Source organism: Cydia pomonella, chromosome 6, assembly GCF_033807575.1.
Source record: "Cydia pomonella isolate Wapato2018A chromosome 6, ilCydPomo1, whole genome shotgun sequence".
Lineage (NCBI taxonomy): Eukaryota > Metazoa > Arthropoda > Insecta > Lepidoptera > Tortricidae > Cydia > Cydia pomonella.
The window spans coordinates 16,779,130-16,798,319 of record NC_084708.1 but is presented as its reverse complement, the minus strand read 5'-3'; the positions used below and the strand labels follow the sequence as shown (position 1 = coordinate 16,798,319).

Sequence of the window (19,190 nt, the reverse complement as noted above, 5' to 3'; positions counted from 1 at the left end):
TATGTAAGAATCATAAGGTCTCTATATAAGGAGAGTGCCACAAACGAAAAAAAAAAACGGCGTTTGCTGGTTTTTATAAATATTCGTATTTGCGACAAATTGGCAACGACAGCCATTGAGATATAGTACTAGAGTCGGCACCTCTAACAAAATGTTTCCGCACCTCAATGAAGTGCCGTCACTTCATTGCGTTTAGTACCTCTCCGACTACTGGCGAGATGCCACGAATGTAACGAAAATTAAAAAAAAAAAAAATTGAAAAAGTCTTTGGGCGTTATGAAAATCTTATACCTTTAAACGAGCAATTCTTGTATATATATATATATATATATATATATATATCTGTTATCTCGGAATGAAATGACATATACAAAACTGAAATTTGGTATATGGGGGTTTTTGGGGGTATACAATCGATCTAGATTAGTCTTATGTTTGGGAAAACGCGTGTTTTCGAGTTTTCATGCGTTTTTCTTTCGACGCAGAATATGGTCGCTAATTTCGTGTTGCCGGGCACTGTCCGTCTGGTCCAGTGGGTTAAGACGCGGACGGTTAGAAACGAGTGTTACGGGTTCGAAGTTCGAATCTCGCCCGGTGATTAACTTTTTTTTTTATATGTTCAAGTTTATATATAATTTTTTAATTTTTATTGTTTTAGACAAGTTTAATCTAGTAAAAAAATGTAGTTAAGATTATCACCTATACACCACCATATTATAATAAATAGTTATAACCGAGCAAAGCTCAGTCGCCCAGGTACTGTATTCTAATGATATCAAGATAGAAAATAAAAGCAATATAATAACAAGCTACTGCGAAAAAACTCTTGTTTTAAGCTCATATAGATTATTTTGAAACGTCACTTTAAACACTCGTGGTCGTACGCCATTTTCCTTGGCGCATAGATTACATTTCGCAGATGTAACAGAGGTACTAATTATTACCTACCTTATTGTTTGCGGAATATATATTATATACACAATAATGATATATTACTGTTTATCTCGTAATTTTTGTAGTGTTTTTGTTATATTTAAAGAGCATATTATACGCGCGATTTGATCAAAATTGCTACGAGTATAGTAGATACCCCTATAATGGAACTAGAACCGGTAATGAGACATAAAACCACAAAATTTGTAAAATAAGTAACTAAAACTAGTTTATAAACATTGGCAACATTTTACCATAAACAAGAGTCATAGAGCTTCTCAAGTTTGATTTTTCATTAAATTTGTTTTTTTCTTAAGAAATTGGCGCCAAGCCAAAAGTTGTCGTGGAACTGAAAATATAATCAGTAAGAATTCTTAACAACTCCGCTAAGAGAGGTGAATACGTATTTAAAATTATAATAATATATTTACTTCGTGTAAATTAGAATGTGTTTTGTTAATTGCATTTACCATGAGATTAGGTATACAACACATTATGTTGTTACTCCAGAGGTGTAAAAAAATGGTATTTTGCCGAATCCCATTATAGGAGCTGTAAATTTACATACCTCTTATGATAGGACAATCTTATACAATGATACTTGCCATGCCGTAATTTCATGTTTTAAGAATACATAAGTAAAATGTAGTTAACAAACATGTCAACTATTTTAAAATTTTACGTTTGTGGCAGTATGGTATGATAGTCAGCAGCATTACTGCAACAGCAACGCGACATTACTGCTGTCCGCATTTCTGAGGCAGCAATGCAGTCGGCAGTCATGACGCGCTGCAATACTGCTGCAGTAATGCTGGTGCAGTCTGAATACGAACGGTTTTGTTTAGACGGCGCTCAACCCCGCATGGGATTTTAGCTACTTGCGGACTATTGAGGATATAGTAAATTGAATTCTGCCGACCGATCAAATACTGACAGGAGATAAAAAACGTAGTTTTAATTTGTTGATTATGTGGAAACGAATTGCAGTATATTTTGTACAATACGCCTGAAACATAAAATACGAATAGGACATTCAACTTTTAACACGCTAAGGAATAGAATTTTTAGCATATATCAGGGAAATGTCACAAATGCTACAAATATGCTCTTAAATGTCCCATGGCTGGTGTCGTTACCCTACGAGAGTCAAATAGAAAGAGTTTTATGACTATTTTCATAAATTTTAATGTGCTCAGTGCCACATAAGTAAAACAGTTTCAATACACTTGTAAAAAAATAAATGCATTTTAGCTAGATTCTTTACAGTGCGTAGGCAGAAAATTAACAGTTGTCATAACAGTTTCACCTCTGGCTAGCTATGCTTATTCTTTAGCTTAGTGACAGACGTCTAATGCCATAAATGGCGGACACAATTTGTTCTCGATAGCCTGTCTAGTAAGTACATTTATGTCAGTGACGACAGCCAAAGAGTAAAGTAAGTAAGTATTTACGACAGCTATTCATAGGATGTTTATGAATTATGAAACAGGCGATACATTTCATCGTGATCTGGTTAGTAGCGTGATAAAACTAAAGGCAAGCAAGCGTCTCTTTCTCAAAACAAAATAAATCAATACTTTTATTAACATAGGTATACAAAGAAATTTTCCTAAACAATTTGGCCCAGATAAGGTCCAGTCTCTAAACTCTTTGATTTTGACCTGAGGGACTTTATGTAGGAAAGACGGCAACTTTTATATAATAAATACACACAATAGCTTATTCTTTTATAATAAACGTCTTCATTTGACGTTACAGCTCTTATTTCAGTCAAATTACTTAATAATAATATTAAACGGCGCAATTTTAACAACACGGAATTGCAATTAATCAGACCGGACAGGAAACTACGTAATGATACGATTAAAAACAAACAACTTAATATAAAATTGAAATGTGAGAGAATGGAGGAATAATGAACGCCCACCTCGACCGGAAGCCATTGCTCCGTCGCACGTCGTTCCGGTGCGACGATATCCGGTGCAGCTCAATTTCCTCCAAAGTTGAAATACTCCACCATTTTTTATTTTCACTATTGCTTTTCGTTACGTACCTGTTTTCTTGGTTGTTAGGTATCAAGAGGTGTCCAAGATCCGTCACACTTAAAAGAGGCATTGCAGGCTCGGATATTATTTGTATTACAATTTATAGCAAGGAAAACGAATACCAGACATGGATATATATAATATTCATGTCAAATTTCATGTTATTTCAAAATGCCGTTTTAAAATTAGAGCATTACTTCTTTTGACTTGGTTTATATGGTTTTTGCACATTTTGTTTTTAAAGCTGTTATAGCGAGTAACCTATTCGATTAATCGGTACAGTATCCCAATACCCTTACCAAACGTTCCCTTGCGTTTTAGTCATTAAGGTAGGCTAACTAAGTAACTATCTCTATCTAACTATTAGCACAAACGTACATTCATTAAAGTCCTACCTTATTTGTATTTTATCTTTTCCATGAAGCACACATTACTTTGCATTCGTAGCGAAATATCGTAGGCGGTACGTAATGGGCCAGAGATCCGCAGTTCCTGATCTTAACAATTTTATGTTACTAATCTTTTCTGTGAAACGAAAGTGCCAGCTGCTCAATAAACATAAACGACAAATGGCATCTAGATAAGCTATTTAGAGAAATCACCTAGACTGCAGGTGCGCAAAGGAGTAACGATGAATTTGAGACGCGTTCGAATTGATACGAAGCCAAACTTGTGTAATATTATTTCGTCTTTCAACTTGCAGGCAATATTTTAGTCCAACGTCTCACAGAAAAGGTATTCAACATATTTAACATAATATTATTGACCACGTCGCGAGTATCATCAAATATCAAGACATATGTATATTTATGTCAAAACCTCAAACTAAGTTTTAGTGATTCATTCTCTTTGCTGTATAAGTATGAACTACAAAATTTATGTCAATTTTGTTTGTCAGTCTCGTGTAATATTATTTCGAAAATAATTTTGTTATTATTGTTTTCTTATCGTATCTTTTATCAAATAATTGGTAATGCCGTGGGGCTGGGAGTGTAGGGCAAAGTTAGTGAAGCAATTGCCAGCTAAGCCCACCAAGCGGCGAGGGCCCGTCTCTGGAGAGGCAGCGGCGCCCGGCCCGCTAAAATATGAGGTGCCCGAGCTGTATTGTAAGATTGTTGTTATTAGTTTTTCTTAATGCTTATTTTTCTTTTTCACCTCATCGACATTGATTTTTAATAAATAAATTCTTGGTAAACTTCGGTGTTAGAGGGGTGGGGGGAATAGTATTTCCCTCTCTAAATGTGTTTACAATAAAAATTAGAAAAAAGCATGTCTAGCTTTTTCACACGATACCTAGTTAGGTGACCTTTTAAACTTCGACCTCCCTCACTTCGGACGTTTTTCATAGAACATCGACTAACGTTTTTTTTCGGCCGACATCATCTATTCGTTTGTAATAAGTACCATAGGTTTTCGTCAAAATATCATTTATTACAACAAACTGATGTTCTACATTTACATTTAGCTGACCTACTGACCTAGCTTATGTGAAACACAAAAATCCCAAAGGGTTGTGAATGTTTCTCAAAAAGGATGGGAAGGAGGAAATGTTTAAAATATACATCATTATATTTATTGGTCCCCACCACGTCCCTACAGGTGGAAAAGGACACGGGCACATCAAGCGCGCGCCGGCATATTCGTTCGGACTGGCAATACCGGCCAACGTAATCAAGCCCGCCGCCCGTCCTAACGCACCAGTTTTCAACGTACGAGGGATTACAAAAAAAGGTAACAATATCACCTGAAAAAATATTATGACTTGTTAGAAATTATAGGTATATTCGAATTCTACTGATTAGTGTAGGTACACGTCCACTTTTGTCAAAATGAAACTAAATGTGTGCGAGTACAGCGCACGTATTAACAGATCGGAGATACATTAAAATTAGATTAATACACACAGAATGCGCGCCCTGGAGTTCTTCATTATCGAAATTACGCAAAAGTTTACGTATTTCTACAGGTTTCTCAGCTCCAAACTCTCGGCGCGTAATCATGGCTGAGAAGATTTTCCTTTTAAATAAAAGGAAAAAGAAAAAAAGAGGGCAAAATGTTACGCCCTTAAACAACTGTCATCGCTTTACTTAATTATCCGTTTACGAAATTTGAACAAAGTTGTCTGTTAGATACGCGTTTTTGTGAAAATCTAAATTTGTTCGCTTTGTTCTCCAGGGAACTATTTATTTCATGAAAAGAATAAAGGAAAACGTCAAGATAAATCGTAAAATTTACTTGCTAATTATATTACGCAAATTTATCCTTGTATTCAAAATTGGTGACTTCACTTTAGGCTTGGGCTCTAAAAATCAATATAGTGCAATACACTATTTGTATTGAATAACAGGTACGTCAAAAATCCCCGGTGGAGTTGTGGGCTCTCAACTCGAACCTGTAAGCGACCGCACGCGCAAGCCGGGCCCGGGTGCGTACACACCCGGTAATGTGCGCTATAAGCGCGCGCCGGCGTACACGTGCCAGCCGCCCGCGCGGCCCCCATATGAGCCGTGGGACATGTGGACATGTCCACCTAATATGTACTGCCCTTATATACCGCTCAAGTAAGTTTACATATTGAAATTCAAATATTAACAACGAGATAGTTTACCTATTGATTGAGTGATATTTAATGTTAAAATTCTAGTAATATATTAATCAAGTATTCGTTCAACCATCTACATAGTATTGTCCACTGGTGATAATTTGATAAACGTCAAATTTTATCAATACAAAGAAAAACCAAATTCCAGATTATTTTTCCAATAATTACAAAATTGTAATTTACATTGTATTAAACTTCTGTGATTCGCCCTTCGTGATTACATTATACTTTACTTGTAGTAGCACGTGAATGTGCTGCCATCGTACACAATTTTAGAGTATCATTTTTAACAAAAAAATATCTCGCCTAAATTGGGGGTATTTCATACACGTTTTGTGTGGCGGCCATCGTGCACGTACTTTTTCTTTGTTAGTGAAATAATTGTGTTTTAGCAAGTTTGTAATAGTGTTTAGTGTTTTGGTAAAAATGGGAAAACGCAAACATCGTGAGGAAGACGAGGAAGATTACTTGGAAAGGAAAATCCGAAGCCTGGAGAGGAAAAAATCGAAGATTCGTCGTAGGCGCCGTCACCGTAGTTATAGCCCCAGTACGTCCTCCTATACAGATAATGAATACGAATATATGGACCAAGATATCGGCGAACCCGATCCCTTGCTAGAGGATTCGCAATATGAAGGTAAGATTTTCAGTTACCGTCGCCTAGTCATTTGACAAAATATGTCTTATATATGTCGCTTTGTTTTATTACGTGCAATGAGTATAGTCTGTAAGGCTATTACCGTCCCTAATCTATACCTCAGTTCAATCCGTGAGGTTGAACGCTGTGTAAACGGGAGGCACATTATATTCCTAGAGCATAGTCCGTGAGGCTATGCCGGAATACTTTATATTTAAAATACTTTGTTCCACCGAATTGTCATTGCTATCAGTCTAGACTACAGCCCGTGAGACTGTATCATGACTGCCCGTGTTTTTTCAAGAAATAATTAGAACTTTCGTATACATACCTACGTACGTGGTTATTGTATACACAAGTACAAACATAATTAGTTAAAACCCTACCCTACCAAATATTGGGCAATTCATAAAGTTTACCGAACCGTTTATACGGTCTGACCAATATAAGTGTTGATCTCTGGTTAGAAACATTCAGTACCTAGATTTGGGTCAGTCAAAATATTTGAACTCATATTTTTATTACTGAATTTTAAGCAGTATTGTGAAGAGATGGACCGTATCGTTACAGAATCCCCATTGATCAACAACACTGTATACGACTTAACTGATGATGAGGCCGGAGCCTCAATGTCGGGTCGGCAAGCAGCCCTTGCTGCCAGCGGGCTGCGTTCGGTGGTCGTGCAGAATGGCAGCGCCGGGACCGGGCCCCGCGCAGTGGACACGCTGGCTCCCGCGCCCCCTCCCGCGCTCGCCCCTGCCTCCGCGCCGGCGCCTGCGGCCCCGTCCACGACGTCAACCACATCACCCGCTCCCGCGCCTACACCCGCAGCCGCAATCGCACGGGATACCGGTGATACACTTAATATACAAGAATCTGCGCCGACTATTACTGCTCTTGATCCCGGTTTATTATGTTTGTTGGGCGACGAGCCCGTAAAGGAAGAAACATTTGGCCCTTGCATTCACGACGATATATCGACGAGATGGTCAGACATTCTAGTTAATGGAATGAAGGACGATATTAGGAATGACATTTTAAAACTTTACGAAATTCCAGAAAATTTAAAATTAGCGCAAGCTCCTATAATCAATCCCGAGATCAAGGCGGCGTGTAACGATAATGTCCTAAAGCGGGATAATATTCTAAGTGACAAACAAAAATTGCTCGCGACTATTATAACTGGAGTTGCCAACACATTATCGAACTAATTGACATTACAGATAAGATTAAGACATCAGCGATTAATCGCTTGCAGCCAAAATTGATTCTGCCTTATTTTGATGAAAATCACTCCATTTGCCCTGCAAGGACTTTAGAATGTTATCTGGATATGTCATCTAGCAAACGATCAAGGGATTGTGATTTTCTTTTAAGTAGTTTTAAGAAACCATTCCGAAAAGTTTGTTCACAGACCTTGAGTCGATGGATCAAAACCACTTTGCTCGAAAGTGGTATTGATACATCGGTCTTTGGATCCCATAGTACGAGACACGCAAGCACGTCAGCAGCCAATCGGCTCGGGGTGAATATAGAACTGATTAGAAGGACCGCCGGTTGGTCAGATAATTCCTTGACATTCGCTAGGTTCTATAATAGAGATGTTCTTGCGGACTCGTCCGAAGTGTTTGCTCGTACTATATTACAACATGCTAACATTAATTAAAGCGTCTGTTGATTATAGTTAAACTAACAGAAACTCTTTTGTTTTATTTTTCATATTACCAACATAAAATACATGTTTCGATTCCTTGGCTATTTCGTGTCACTCTAAACATCTACAAGTAAAGTATAATGTAATCACGAAGGGCGAATCACAGAAGTTTAATAGATAATCAAACGAACTTACCTGTAAGTGATGTTCGATGACTATTAAACGATGTGATTCGCCCGAGTGATTACAACCCTCCCTAACCCAAACTGGTCAAGCTCCAGATTCTACCCAATAGGACACAAAATAGCGCACTTATTTGATGGCCTTTTTATAGGAAACGTGTATGAAATACCCCCAATTTAGGCGAGATATTTTTTTGTTAAAAATGATACTCTAAAATTGTGTACGATGGCAGCACATTCGCGTGCTACTACAAGTAAAGTATAATGTAATCACTCGGGCGAATCACATCGTTTAATAGTCATCGAACATCACTTACAGGTAAGTTCGTTTGATTATCTATTATTACAGAAAACCCCCAGCGTATTCCCTTGGCAATGCTATAAGAAACCTAAATGCTGCTTCTATTCCCGGGCCTGGGGCACACGATCCCAAATTCGCCTACCCTCAAAAGAATCAACCAGCCTATTCTTTCGGCCACCCGTTCCGGCCTTTGCCACCGCCGGACTACCCGCCGCCCAACAACTACTGCGAGAAAAAGGTAATTTCCATTTCTTACCTATGTTTATAAGATGAACCTTCGGAAACGATAAAACCGCAAATAGGTGATGCAATGTTTAGAGCCGCCCTTATGTAAATGTATTCTAGGGTTTCATAACGGAAGGGATCGAATCATTTTACGACTTTGGTTTTAAAAGAAAACCTAAACTAGGACAAAAACAGTGTATTGATTCGATCGGATTTTATATTAACGTTGACCTACATATTAACATATTAAAGTTGCAGACCTACATATTAAAGTTGAGTTCAATAGAAATTGCAAATGTAAACAAATATGACAGATTTTGTTAGCATTTGACATATTACCTAACATTTTTACGAAGGTTGTTATTTAATTAACATATATTTTACGTAAAAAAATATATAAGTACATAACCTGTTGATATGATCATGGTTGTCCTTAAAAAGTGCGAGATTAAGTACGAAGTAATGTAAAGGTAAAAATTGTAAAGTAATGAACTACACTTTAATGAAAGTATTATTCACGATATCAGTTAATAAAGTTTAATAGACTGATAATGACTGTTTCATTGGCGCACTTAATAAGCTCCGGTACAAATCCGTCAGGAGTAATAAATATTTGTTCTGCGACGAGCCACACTCCCTCCGTGATCGATCGCTCGTGTGTTGTTGTTTTCGCCTTTTGCTAAAATGCCCTGTTATGATTTTGTCTTCATTATGATAATAATGTACTTGAGGTTCGTAGTTCAATGGCTTGCCTGTTGATTCTCTTGGTTGCTTTTTATAGGTTTACGTGACTTGTAATAATCTAATAAATGATAATTCGATTAGCTTCATGTTCTTGTTCATTCAGTTTACTTACTTTAAAAAAGAACAATAAATTTACCTTATTATAAATAAATAAATGTTATGGGACATTATTTTATTACACAAATTGACTAAGTCCCACAGTAAGCTCAATAAGACTTGTGTTCAGGGTACTTAGACAACGATATATATATTTATATAATATATAAATATTTATAAATACTTAAATACATAGAAAACACCCATGACTCAGGAACAAATATCCATGCTCGTCACACGACTAAATGCCCTTACCAAGATTTGAACCCAGGACCATCGGCTACATAAGCAGGGTCACTGTCACCACCCACTAGGCCAGAAGGGTCGTAATTTTAATTTTATACTTTTGTTTGCACAAAGTTCATGGTGCAGAAGAGGACGGCTCCGGCACCTTCATTTGGCATCCGCCATACTCCGTATTTGGGAGAGCTTCCGGCGCAACTCAAACCCTCCAAACTGGATCTCGTCGTCAACACAGGATCGTAGGTAATTATAGTCATATTCCAACATTTTATTACGAAGTACGCAATATCACAAAACTGCGTAAACAAGTCGCCGTGAAGGTTTCTCAGGTCATATATTGACGTAAACAGTATTAGTTTCACCCCATTTCTCCAAGTACACACTAATATTTGTTACCACAAGATTTGCGATGAACATCAATTGTCACTTTAGTGGTAAACACTCCTATAATGAAATGGACGTGGCAACAATAATGAACCGTGAATCACAAATCCTGTGTAGTCTGGAAAACCGTCAGTAAATTAAACCAAACAAAAAATATACTCAGGCCTTTCGTTTGTGTGCTAGTACTAGCGTAAGATAGAGACAGTATGATTCTCCCTGTCTATGTTTAAAATGAGACAGTCCGTGGCCAAACAATAAATATAAAATATTATTTTTTAAACACTGGCAACATTTTACCATAAACAAAAGTAATAGAGCTGCCTAGATTTGGCGTTTCGTTAATTTCGGTCCATGAATGGAGGAAAAAAAACATATTTTTAATATGTTTATTATGTTGAAACTAATTGCAGTATCATTCATTAAACACGATAAAAACATTAAAATCGAAACGGACTTTCAACGCGCAAAGCGGTATACGGTTCTGCCGCCAGAGTGCAACACGCACTAGCACATATTGTAAACCATGGATTAACTTATACATTTTTGACAAGTTTTCACTATGACTTTGATGCATCAAGGCGGGTTGTTTACAGAGAGTTTATCGCGAGAAGAAAATCTAAATGAAGGTATCTACTTTTGTATCGCTTAGTCGAGATGCAAGATGCAAGTGTGATAGAGAAGCAGGTACCGAAATTTCGATTTTCGTGTTTCGCGGTAGGCCATCAGTTTGTGCTAGTAACACCCTCTACGCAGAGTTTTGCGTAATACCTATTCCCTATTGGTGCTGTTACTATATCAGATGGGTAGGCAGACTAATATGGCTCAACACTGTGTGGCCATTGGTCAGCGCTTTTAGTTTATCAAAATGTATGAAGGATTTATCAAAGGGCATAACAAATTTTATGTGAATGTCGCATAATATAACTCTTTCCAACGAAATTGGCTATTCAAAGCATAAAAATACTGATGTTCTCACAGGATCGGTAAACATATCAACGATCGTCCTTCCTGCCCTCAACTTGAAGCATACGTGCAATCGCTTCCCATGGAACTTATGGAGCTGGGACGTATCGCGTTGGTGGCGGCGTAAGTAGCAAAATATATGCATCGAAGCATGACTTAAGGTCCGTTCAGATTAACCGCCGCGCCGCCCGCACTTTGACTTGAGATTGTGCGCTTTAAGAGGGGGATAACGCAAAATTGCAATTTTTATATTGAAATTTTACACGTTTTAATCAAGGACAAATGCCATGAAAAAAATCACTCGGAAACTAAACTATATTTGCAAGGGGAAACTCTAAGCAAAACCGCAAAAGGTTAAAGTTGGCTCCCTCTTAAACGAGTCGTACAAGTGTTGCACTAATTAGTGCGCAAACGTGTACACAACGAGTGCGTAAACGGCTCCTTCGCTAGATCTGACGACCTACCGCGAACACCGAAATTCACAAATTGGACATCTTCCTCTGTCACTAATTGCGCCTTAATTGGAGTAACAGAGAAAGTTGCCCACGATTTGCGAACTTCAGTGTTGGCGGTAGGCCCTCTGGACGGAGCATAAATACCGCCCGCGCCCTACGTAGAAATACTACGAGTACAGATGAAAGTAGGACACCGGTTTGCACCTTACTCTCAACACTGCTAATATAACTATTATCTATAACTGCTGCAGCCTCTCATTGTATAATGTGCGTTATTTTCAATAATTATTAGTTAGTTTTCAATTATTATTGTTTTTTTATATATTTTAACTTCTGTTTTTCCCGTACACGAAATAACTATCCTTTGAGCATTGGAACGAAACCAACGCGTATATGCCCTTTCTACAATTTAATGAATGTAAGGTTTATTTGTATTAATCTTAACTTTGATTATATAAGATTTCGTATAAATTTAATAAACATTACCTTCATAATCAAAACTTTCATTTATAATATACAGTGTCGCCTTAGCACAGACTATCTACCTACTTAATAATATTTAATATAATTAGTAAGAATTCGAATAACTATTCACCAAGTAACCACAAATAAAATATTTATCAGGAATAATTTTCCGTGAAATTGAAAAAGCTTATAAAAGTACCTAGGTACCTACCTACATTTACGTCGATTTCTAATATTCCTTTCATGAGCATGAATAACCGAAACATTTAGGACACTTAGCTACGAAGCCATAATACAATGTTTATCATCTCTTTTTCAACACGAGAAGCCATTATATAAATTAGATTTATAAGAAATAGTTAATAAAGTTTTAAGAAAAGAGATATTAAAGGGCCCACTGAACATAATCTAAATTGATTTCTAAACTAGGTAAACGAGAGGCGTGCCTCGGTCACAAGTAATCTTAATGTCCGAGGCACCTCGACGACACGCAGGGATGTGGCGCGAGAGCGCATTAAAATGCGATCAAAGTTAATTTCAAAAAGTTTTATTCAAAGTCAGCCACAGGTCTGATTTGTATGCAAGGGGGTCGCGGTACTGCGACACAGCCACTCGCCTACCGCGGGTACCGAGGCACTTAGAAACTTTCATATTTTTTTCATGTATTTCATATTGTTGTCGCCGCTTTGTCCATTTTGTTAGTAAGAAATGTAGAACTTTATAAGGACTTCGTTGAAACGTTCTTTTTGTTTCATTCTTGAAATATTTGCCTTCCCCATGAACCGTATTAAAGGCCATGGCCAGTTATCGTGAAAACAATAAACAGGTACAGAAACGATTTGCTTTATGAGATAAACGAAACAGTAAAATGTAATTTCCTTAGACAGTTACAAATCATTAAAATACCTGCTTCATTGCTAACAGATATTCCGTGCCGCTTTGAACTACAGTATTATTAAATTTTGACTGTCATTAAATGCTAAATTATAAATCGCATTCGTAGGTAAGGGTGTATGAATCATTGTTTCGCAAGTTTGTGTTAAATTATATAATATAACTGTATTTATTTTGGAATGCTATACTTATATAACATTACGAAAGTGCTACGTAGGAATTAGGTAGTCAAGTGCCAAAAATAACCGGACAAAAATAGTTCGTTTAGGAGTAAACTATTGTTTGGATGAAATCTACAAACTGAGACAGAACAATGACACAAGCAACAGGAATCACAACAGGAGAACAAAACGTTAAGTTAAACACATCGTCGTGACTAAGGCTGGATATGGCCGCCGTACCGACACGGCTGACTGTTGGTTTTCGATGATTAGGTTTACGTTGCTCAAGTGATAGCTCCCGTTTCGTATTTGAGAAGGCAACTCAAACATTGGTTGAAAACCACGTTTGTTCGCATCCATTTTCAGAGAAGCGACCTTATAAGTACTATGAAAAGTTGCGTACGTGTCTCTAAACTTCGGCGTTATCTATGATTGTATTTCATTAATAGTTAGTCCATTACCAGCATCAAACCAGTATTCAGAAACTACATACACTTAAGAGCAAAACTGTCCTAATAGTAGCTTATTAGTAGAATGTGGGGAAGTTGATGACGATCAAGAGGAGGGGCACATGATTAATACAATAACAGTACTCCTTGACATTTTCTACAAATCCGCCTAACATTTGTAATTTCGAATCGAAAAGTAGAAAAAAACACATTTTTAATTTTTCCAATATTTTTATTTCCTCTGGAAACTCCAAATAGGGAACCATATTTAATTAAGACATTCTGCCACTATAAAACCATCATGAAATTGTTTTAATGGGGCATATTTTTGAAGTTACTTTTAGGTGACTTATAGTTCGGTGCAAAAGTGTACCATTAAAAACAGCCATAGAAAGTGTCTATTCGTTCAATGTTAAAGACGACTGTTATTCTGCCATAACTAGAAAACTATGTTCATGATTTAAACAGTTGATACCTCATTTTAGAGAGGCTGAATTTCTTAATTATGTATAGTTCCCTATTTGGAGTTTTCATAGGAGGAACTAGAAATATTGGAAAAAATAAAAGTGTTATTTTCTACTTTTAGATTCGAAGTTACACAATAACCGCAAATGCCAAGTACATCATATGTTAGGCCGATTTATAGAAAATTTCAAGAAGTACTGTTATGTATTACCCATGTGCCCCTCCCCTTGATCGACAATCGACTTCTCCACATTCTACTAATATGCTACTATTGGGACAGTTTTGCTCCTTAGTGTATCACGCCATTACAGAACAGTTTTCGTGATAAAATAATCATGTACGAATCTATGTTATTTCAATTATTTTTTTGCCAAAATGAGATCCAATCTGTTCAGCCAATCATGCGCGATAAATGAAAAAAAAACCATTAATATAGAAACAGACGTTCACATTAATGATATTATCTATATATGATTTCGCTTATATATGTTCTTTACTCTCAGCTAGCTCTTTATACACCTTCTTAGTTCAGACTTAGAAGTGATATATATATATATATATATATATATATATATATATATTGACTGAGAAGTGAAAACCAGCTCCTGTGCTGGACCTCAAAAATAAATATCTAATAACACCGATTTTATAAAAAAAAATCAACTGCTCGTATTAGATCATGGTGTTTTAACTGATTTCGGTCGACTCATCGAAATAAAACCATTGATATGTAGTTACTTGTACACATAGGATGATACGGCTCCCTGACACGGCGGGGTTGCGAAATGCATCGCGGCCATAGTGCGTGTTTTAGCTTTTAAGATAATATATTTTATAATATGTATGCTAGTTTTAAGGTATTAATCTATGGACCCATAGTTGCCTGAAAATAAAGATTTTTCATTTCATTTTATATGTCTTGATGTGGCTATTGAAAAAAATGTATTCCTAGTTGGCTTTCGACATTCTTAAAATGTATCTTCGGCTCTTATAAAATATCATCCAACACATGTTTTGGACGCTCACTCAACAGATTTCATACCGTTGATTTGATCAATTATCGCATTCCGTCTTTCATATCTAGCCAATAAAAAACATTTTTCCTCTTATTCGAACCTCACTCATCGTTTATATTTTACCGAGAGTATTCATCGAGTTCCTTAATGTAATAAAGAGAACTCGTCTTCGTTTCAGGGAGATAATTATCAAGGGAATTTGTTTCAAGTAGGTAAATACATATGTATGAGTGCTCTGTTTCGCTAGCGAATTCTACCCGTCATAATTGGCCGTCAAACGGTGAGCGTCTCCTCGGTGGGCGTGAGTAAATGGCGTTAAATTAAACCCGTGCCAGTGGTGTGTATGATCACCTCCCACCGCCAGTGCCATCCCAAGACACCGCCGCAGCTGTCTCGCGTACTTCAAATGGATCATGTCCGCTAAATGGCCATTGGTGAAACAAGGATGATCACTACGCTACCGAATTTTCACAGACTATACAGCGCTACCGCGCTGCTGAATAAAAGTTATTACAAACACATGGTACAAATTAGATTCACGCGTAAATATCAGTGTCAATATTTTTACCTCAAAAGGAAAAAGCTGATCCCTTCTAGGATCACTCGTGCGTCTTTCCGTCTGTCCGTCTCTCGCAGCATATTTGCTCCAAAACCACTAGACTATTTAAATTGAAATTTGTGACCCCAAGACGGTGATGTAAATAATACAAAACAATAATTTTAAAGTATAAAAAAAAAGTTTTGCAGATTATATCTTATAACAAATTAAAGGACTGATTGAGAATCTTCAAAAATATTTATTTTTTTATAATTTTAAGATAGATAGTTAAATAAATACAGGATGTTTATTTAGTCACGGGCAATAATTTATGGGGTAAATAAATAGGTCATACTGCGCAACTTTTACTATGGGACCAACCCCGAAATCCCGAAAAAATATGGCTGTTTCATATATTTTGGCTGTCTGACCTTAACATTTTTTTTGGGGGAGTAATTTTGGGGTTGGTCCATAGTAAAAGTTGCTCAGTATGACCTATATATTCACCCTGTAAATTATTAAAGGGGACTAAATAAACATCCTGTATTATAGGGATATTCTTGCACAAATTGACTAAGTCCTACGGTAATCCAAGAAGGCTTGTGTTGTGGGTACTCAGACAAGGATACATATTAAATATTTAAGGTGAATATATCCGTCTCGCTAAGGGAAGCGCCTCTTAAAACTAGTTCGATAAGAACAACGCTAGGCTAGGCAAAAAATCGGCATAAAAATCTCAAAAACGATGTTTCGTACTCGACTGTTTCCTCCTCCAAAACTTAACCAAATGTAATAAAATTTTGAAATCTAAATGTGTCTGTGTTGGACTCTTGCTTTTTAGGCTAATTAATGTCAGTTTTGAATACCATGCTTCTCTTTGCGGCCCAGTAAATTAGGCCGTTTCTGCGAATAATTGAAGTGCACTAGCGCCTTAAGAAACAAAAATATCAAAAAAGCAAAACAGTCCAACACAGATATTAATAATAATAATAATCTGTGTTGAAAAAAACATTATTCTAGCTTCAAAAACCGCGGAGGAAACAGTCGAGTACGTTTGTATGGAGAAATGACCACTCCTGTTGCCTCTTAAGAAAAAAAAAACATTGTTAATATACTTACGCCATGGGATCACGGGTCTCCGAGCAGTGTTTGCTACATACTGGAAAAATACCGCTACACACTAATCCGTAGCAAACAGTTTTGTTAAGCCTACTTTCCGCTCCTACATAGCTAGCTAGCTATTCAGTATTCATCATACATAAGTTTGCTACCCAAATATAGTAGGTAGTTTCCCGCGCCGCCATATAAATGCCGCAGTGTTTAGTTATTACACGCGAAACTTTAAACTATCTACGTTTGAGATGAAAGGAAACCTCTTAATGCTAAAACCAACTTTGCACTTCGATGGTTTGCCATTCGGTTAACGCAATTTAACTTTAAGACTTCGTTGATGTAAGTTAAATACCTACAACCATTTAATTTTCCACATCATTATACTGATTTAGTTAAGCTCAACCATATACACATTACACACGTTTCTCTCTTCCACAATTCGTATACATACCTATACTAGATGTAATTTGTGTGATGCTCATGTAAATTTGATCCGGGTGTCAATTTATATAAATCACATGGGTGTGTTATTCCAATAACCCACTGCAGCGGGTGGCTACGGCCAAGCTTCCTATCAAATTCATCAATCTTTATAGTAGGAAAGCCGCTTCGTTTTCTCTAAGACCTACAGGTTATATAATGAACAATTTGACATTTCTAAGAACAAACTAAATTACTTTCTATGAAAATATTTTAATATGTGTTTTTTACAAGTAGACACACTACTATTTAAACTATAAATGTCATATACATACAAAGGAAAAAAGAACCCAGCCTCCAGTGCCCAAGGCTGGAATCGACGCCTGCGGCCCCTGGCCAGGAGGCGCCACAAGCCTTCGGAAATTGTCATATACATGGAAATTTTAACCCATGCTACCGAGCCCAAGAGGCCGCTGGTTCACTGGTTCGATTTCAGCCCTGGGCACTGGAGGTCTTGGTAATTTTTTCCTTTGTATATGACATTTATTTCGTTTACAATTTGAATAGGTAAGCTCACCTGTTGAAAACCTTGAAATAGTGTTACCCGAAGTGTTACGTCTTTACGGTATCTACGTGTACTTTAACCCTCTTAGTTAAGATATTTTTATCACTTCCAGTAGTCAATGTCATAAAGATAAAATAACCATGTCAAGGGGCAGTTTAAGTATAACGTGCGACGATTTAGATTTAAACACAGCTTATTTTTTTATCTTACAACGAATATAAACAACAATGAATAACAACGTGGAATGTGGATCTAAAACCAATGTACCTATAAGGACACAGGCCAATTTAAACGTAAAGGTATTATTAAACGTAAAGATCAATCAGAAACAATTTATTGGATATTGAGATTAAATTGGGTCACCGAATTCTTATTTTAACTTGTATAAGAGAGAAGAAAATGCAGAAAACGGTAAAAAAATCGTACGTAATATATGAAAAGCCTCCAAAAGTCACTACATTTACACTGTCTTATCCTTTGTGATTTGTGTTGACGTTTGCGTCCAGCGTTTAGGATTTTTTGAATACCTATTTAAAGTTGGCGAAGGTTCCGAACAGTCAATTACAGTATTTACATCATATTTTTTTATTTAAGAGCTTTTTAAAACTACCTACCACATTTGATTAAAAATTAAGACTTTGTGGTCACGAATACCTTTAACTTTTTTTTTGGTCTAAACTATAAAAGGTCTTACTTGGGTTTTACATGAAGAAATGAAACGTTGTCAATTGCACAATTTTAATATAAGCAAGCCAATCAGTAAAGTGGTGGTTTAAGCATTATGGATGCCCTGTACATACACGTGTTTGTGTATCATAGTGGACTAGATTTCACACGAGTTTCCTGAATTCCCTCATTAATAACTTTGCTCACATTTCTATATTTAAAAAGCAAAAAATCTAATTATACTGGCGTAGTTTTATTTATCCACACGCTCCGCCGACTTTGTCCATGTAGTGAAATTCGTTAAAATCCTTCAACCTTATTTTCATTCTCTTTAAGGGCTGAATAAAAAAAAATCTTAGTGGACCTCTATAACATTTTAAACATTTTTTCAAAATTTAAGGTCCTTCCTTCAAGGACCTTCGACTATTTAGGTTGAATGTTGTCTGTCAAAATCTAAGTAAATAACAGAACGTTTGAATTACGTATATACCTACATATAAATAGAGGATCTGGCTTAATTAATTAATAAAATAATGATAAATGTTAGGGGACAATCTTACACAGATCGACCTAGCCTCAAACTAAGCAAAGCTTATACTATGGGTACTAGGCGATGATATACATACCTATACAGATAAATAGATACTTATACATACATAGAAAACACCCATCACCTTAATAAATACCAATCTCCTTAATAAATATATAAATAGAGGATCTGGCTTAATTAATAAATAAAATAATAATAAATGTTAAGGGACAATCTTACACAGATCGACCTAGCCTCAAACTAAGCAAAACTTATATTATGGGTACTAGGCGATGATATACATACCTATATAGATAAATACATACTTATATACATAGAAATCACCCATCACCTTAATAAATACCAATCTCCTTAATAAATAGGCTATAAACATGACATTTTTGAGAGCCAAATTAGTTTTATTCATTTGCATGGCAGTAATTAA

The 19,190-nt window shown here is 36.4% G+C and overlaps 1 protein-coding gene across 2 annotated transcripts; it reads left to right on the top strand.

The window, feature by feature from the left end:
- The first annotated feature begins 3,839 nt into the window (after positions 1-3,839).
- Positions 3,840-11,370, top strand: LOC133519125 (ciliary microtubule associated protein 1A-like). 2 transcript variants are annotated; one of them, XM_061853066.1, is made up of 6 exons: positions 3,840-4,084; positions 4,578-4,709; positions 5,326-5,539; positions 8,403-8,592; positions 9,780-9,905; positions 11,025-11,370. In XM_061853066.1, exons 1-5 carry the CDS (start codon positions 3,952-3,954, stop codon positions 9,903-9,905), a joined length of 795 nt encoding a protein of 264 aa, XP_061709050.1. In that variant the 5' UTR covers positions 3,840-3,951; the 3' UTR covers positions 11,025-11,370. The 2 variants fall into 2 exon arrangements, with proteins under 2 accessions (XP_061709050.1, XP_061709051.1); XM_061853067.1 differs by lacking the exon at positions 11,025-11,370 and having other exon boundaries at positions 9,780-10,204.
- Positions 11,371-19,190: the final 7,820 nt, after the last annotated feature.

Excerpts from the sequence above, each read along its gene's own strand:
- LOC133519125 (XM_061853066.1), top strand. The coding sequence starts at position 3,952 with ATGCCGTGGGGCTGGGAGTGTAGGGCAAAGTTAGTGAAGCAATTGCCA. Across the intron at positions 4,710-5,325 it reads ACGAGGGATTACAAAAAAAG|GTACGTCAAAAATCCCCGGT; the intron begins GTAACAATATCA and ends ATTGAATAACAG. Across the intron at positions 8,593-9,779 it reads ACAACTACTGCGAGAAAAAG|TTCATGGTGCAGAAGAGGAC; the intron begins GTAATTTCCATT and ends GTTTGCACAAAG.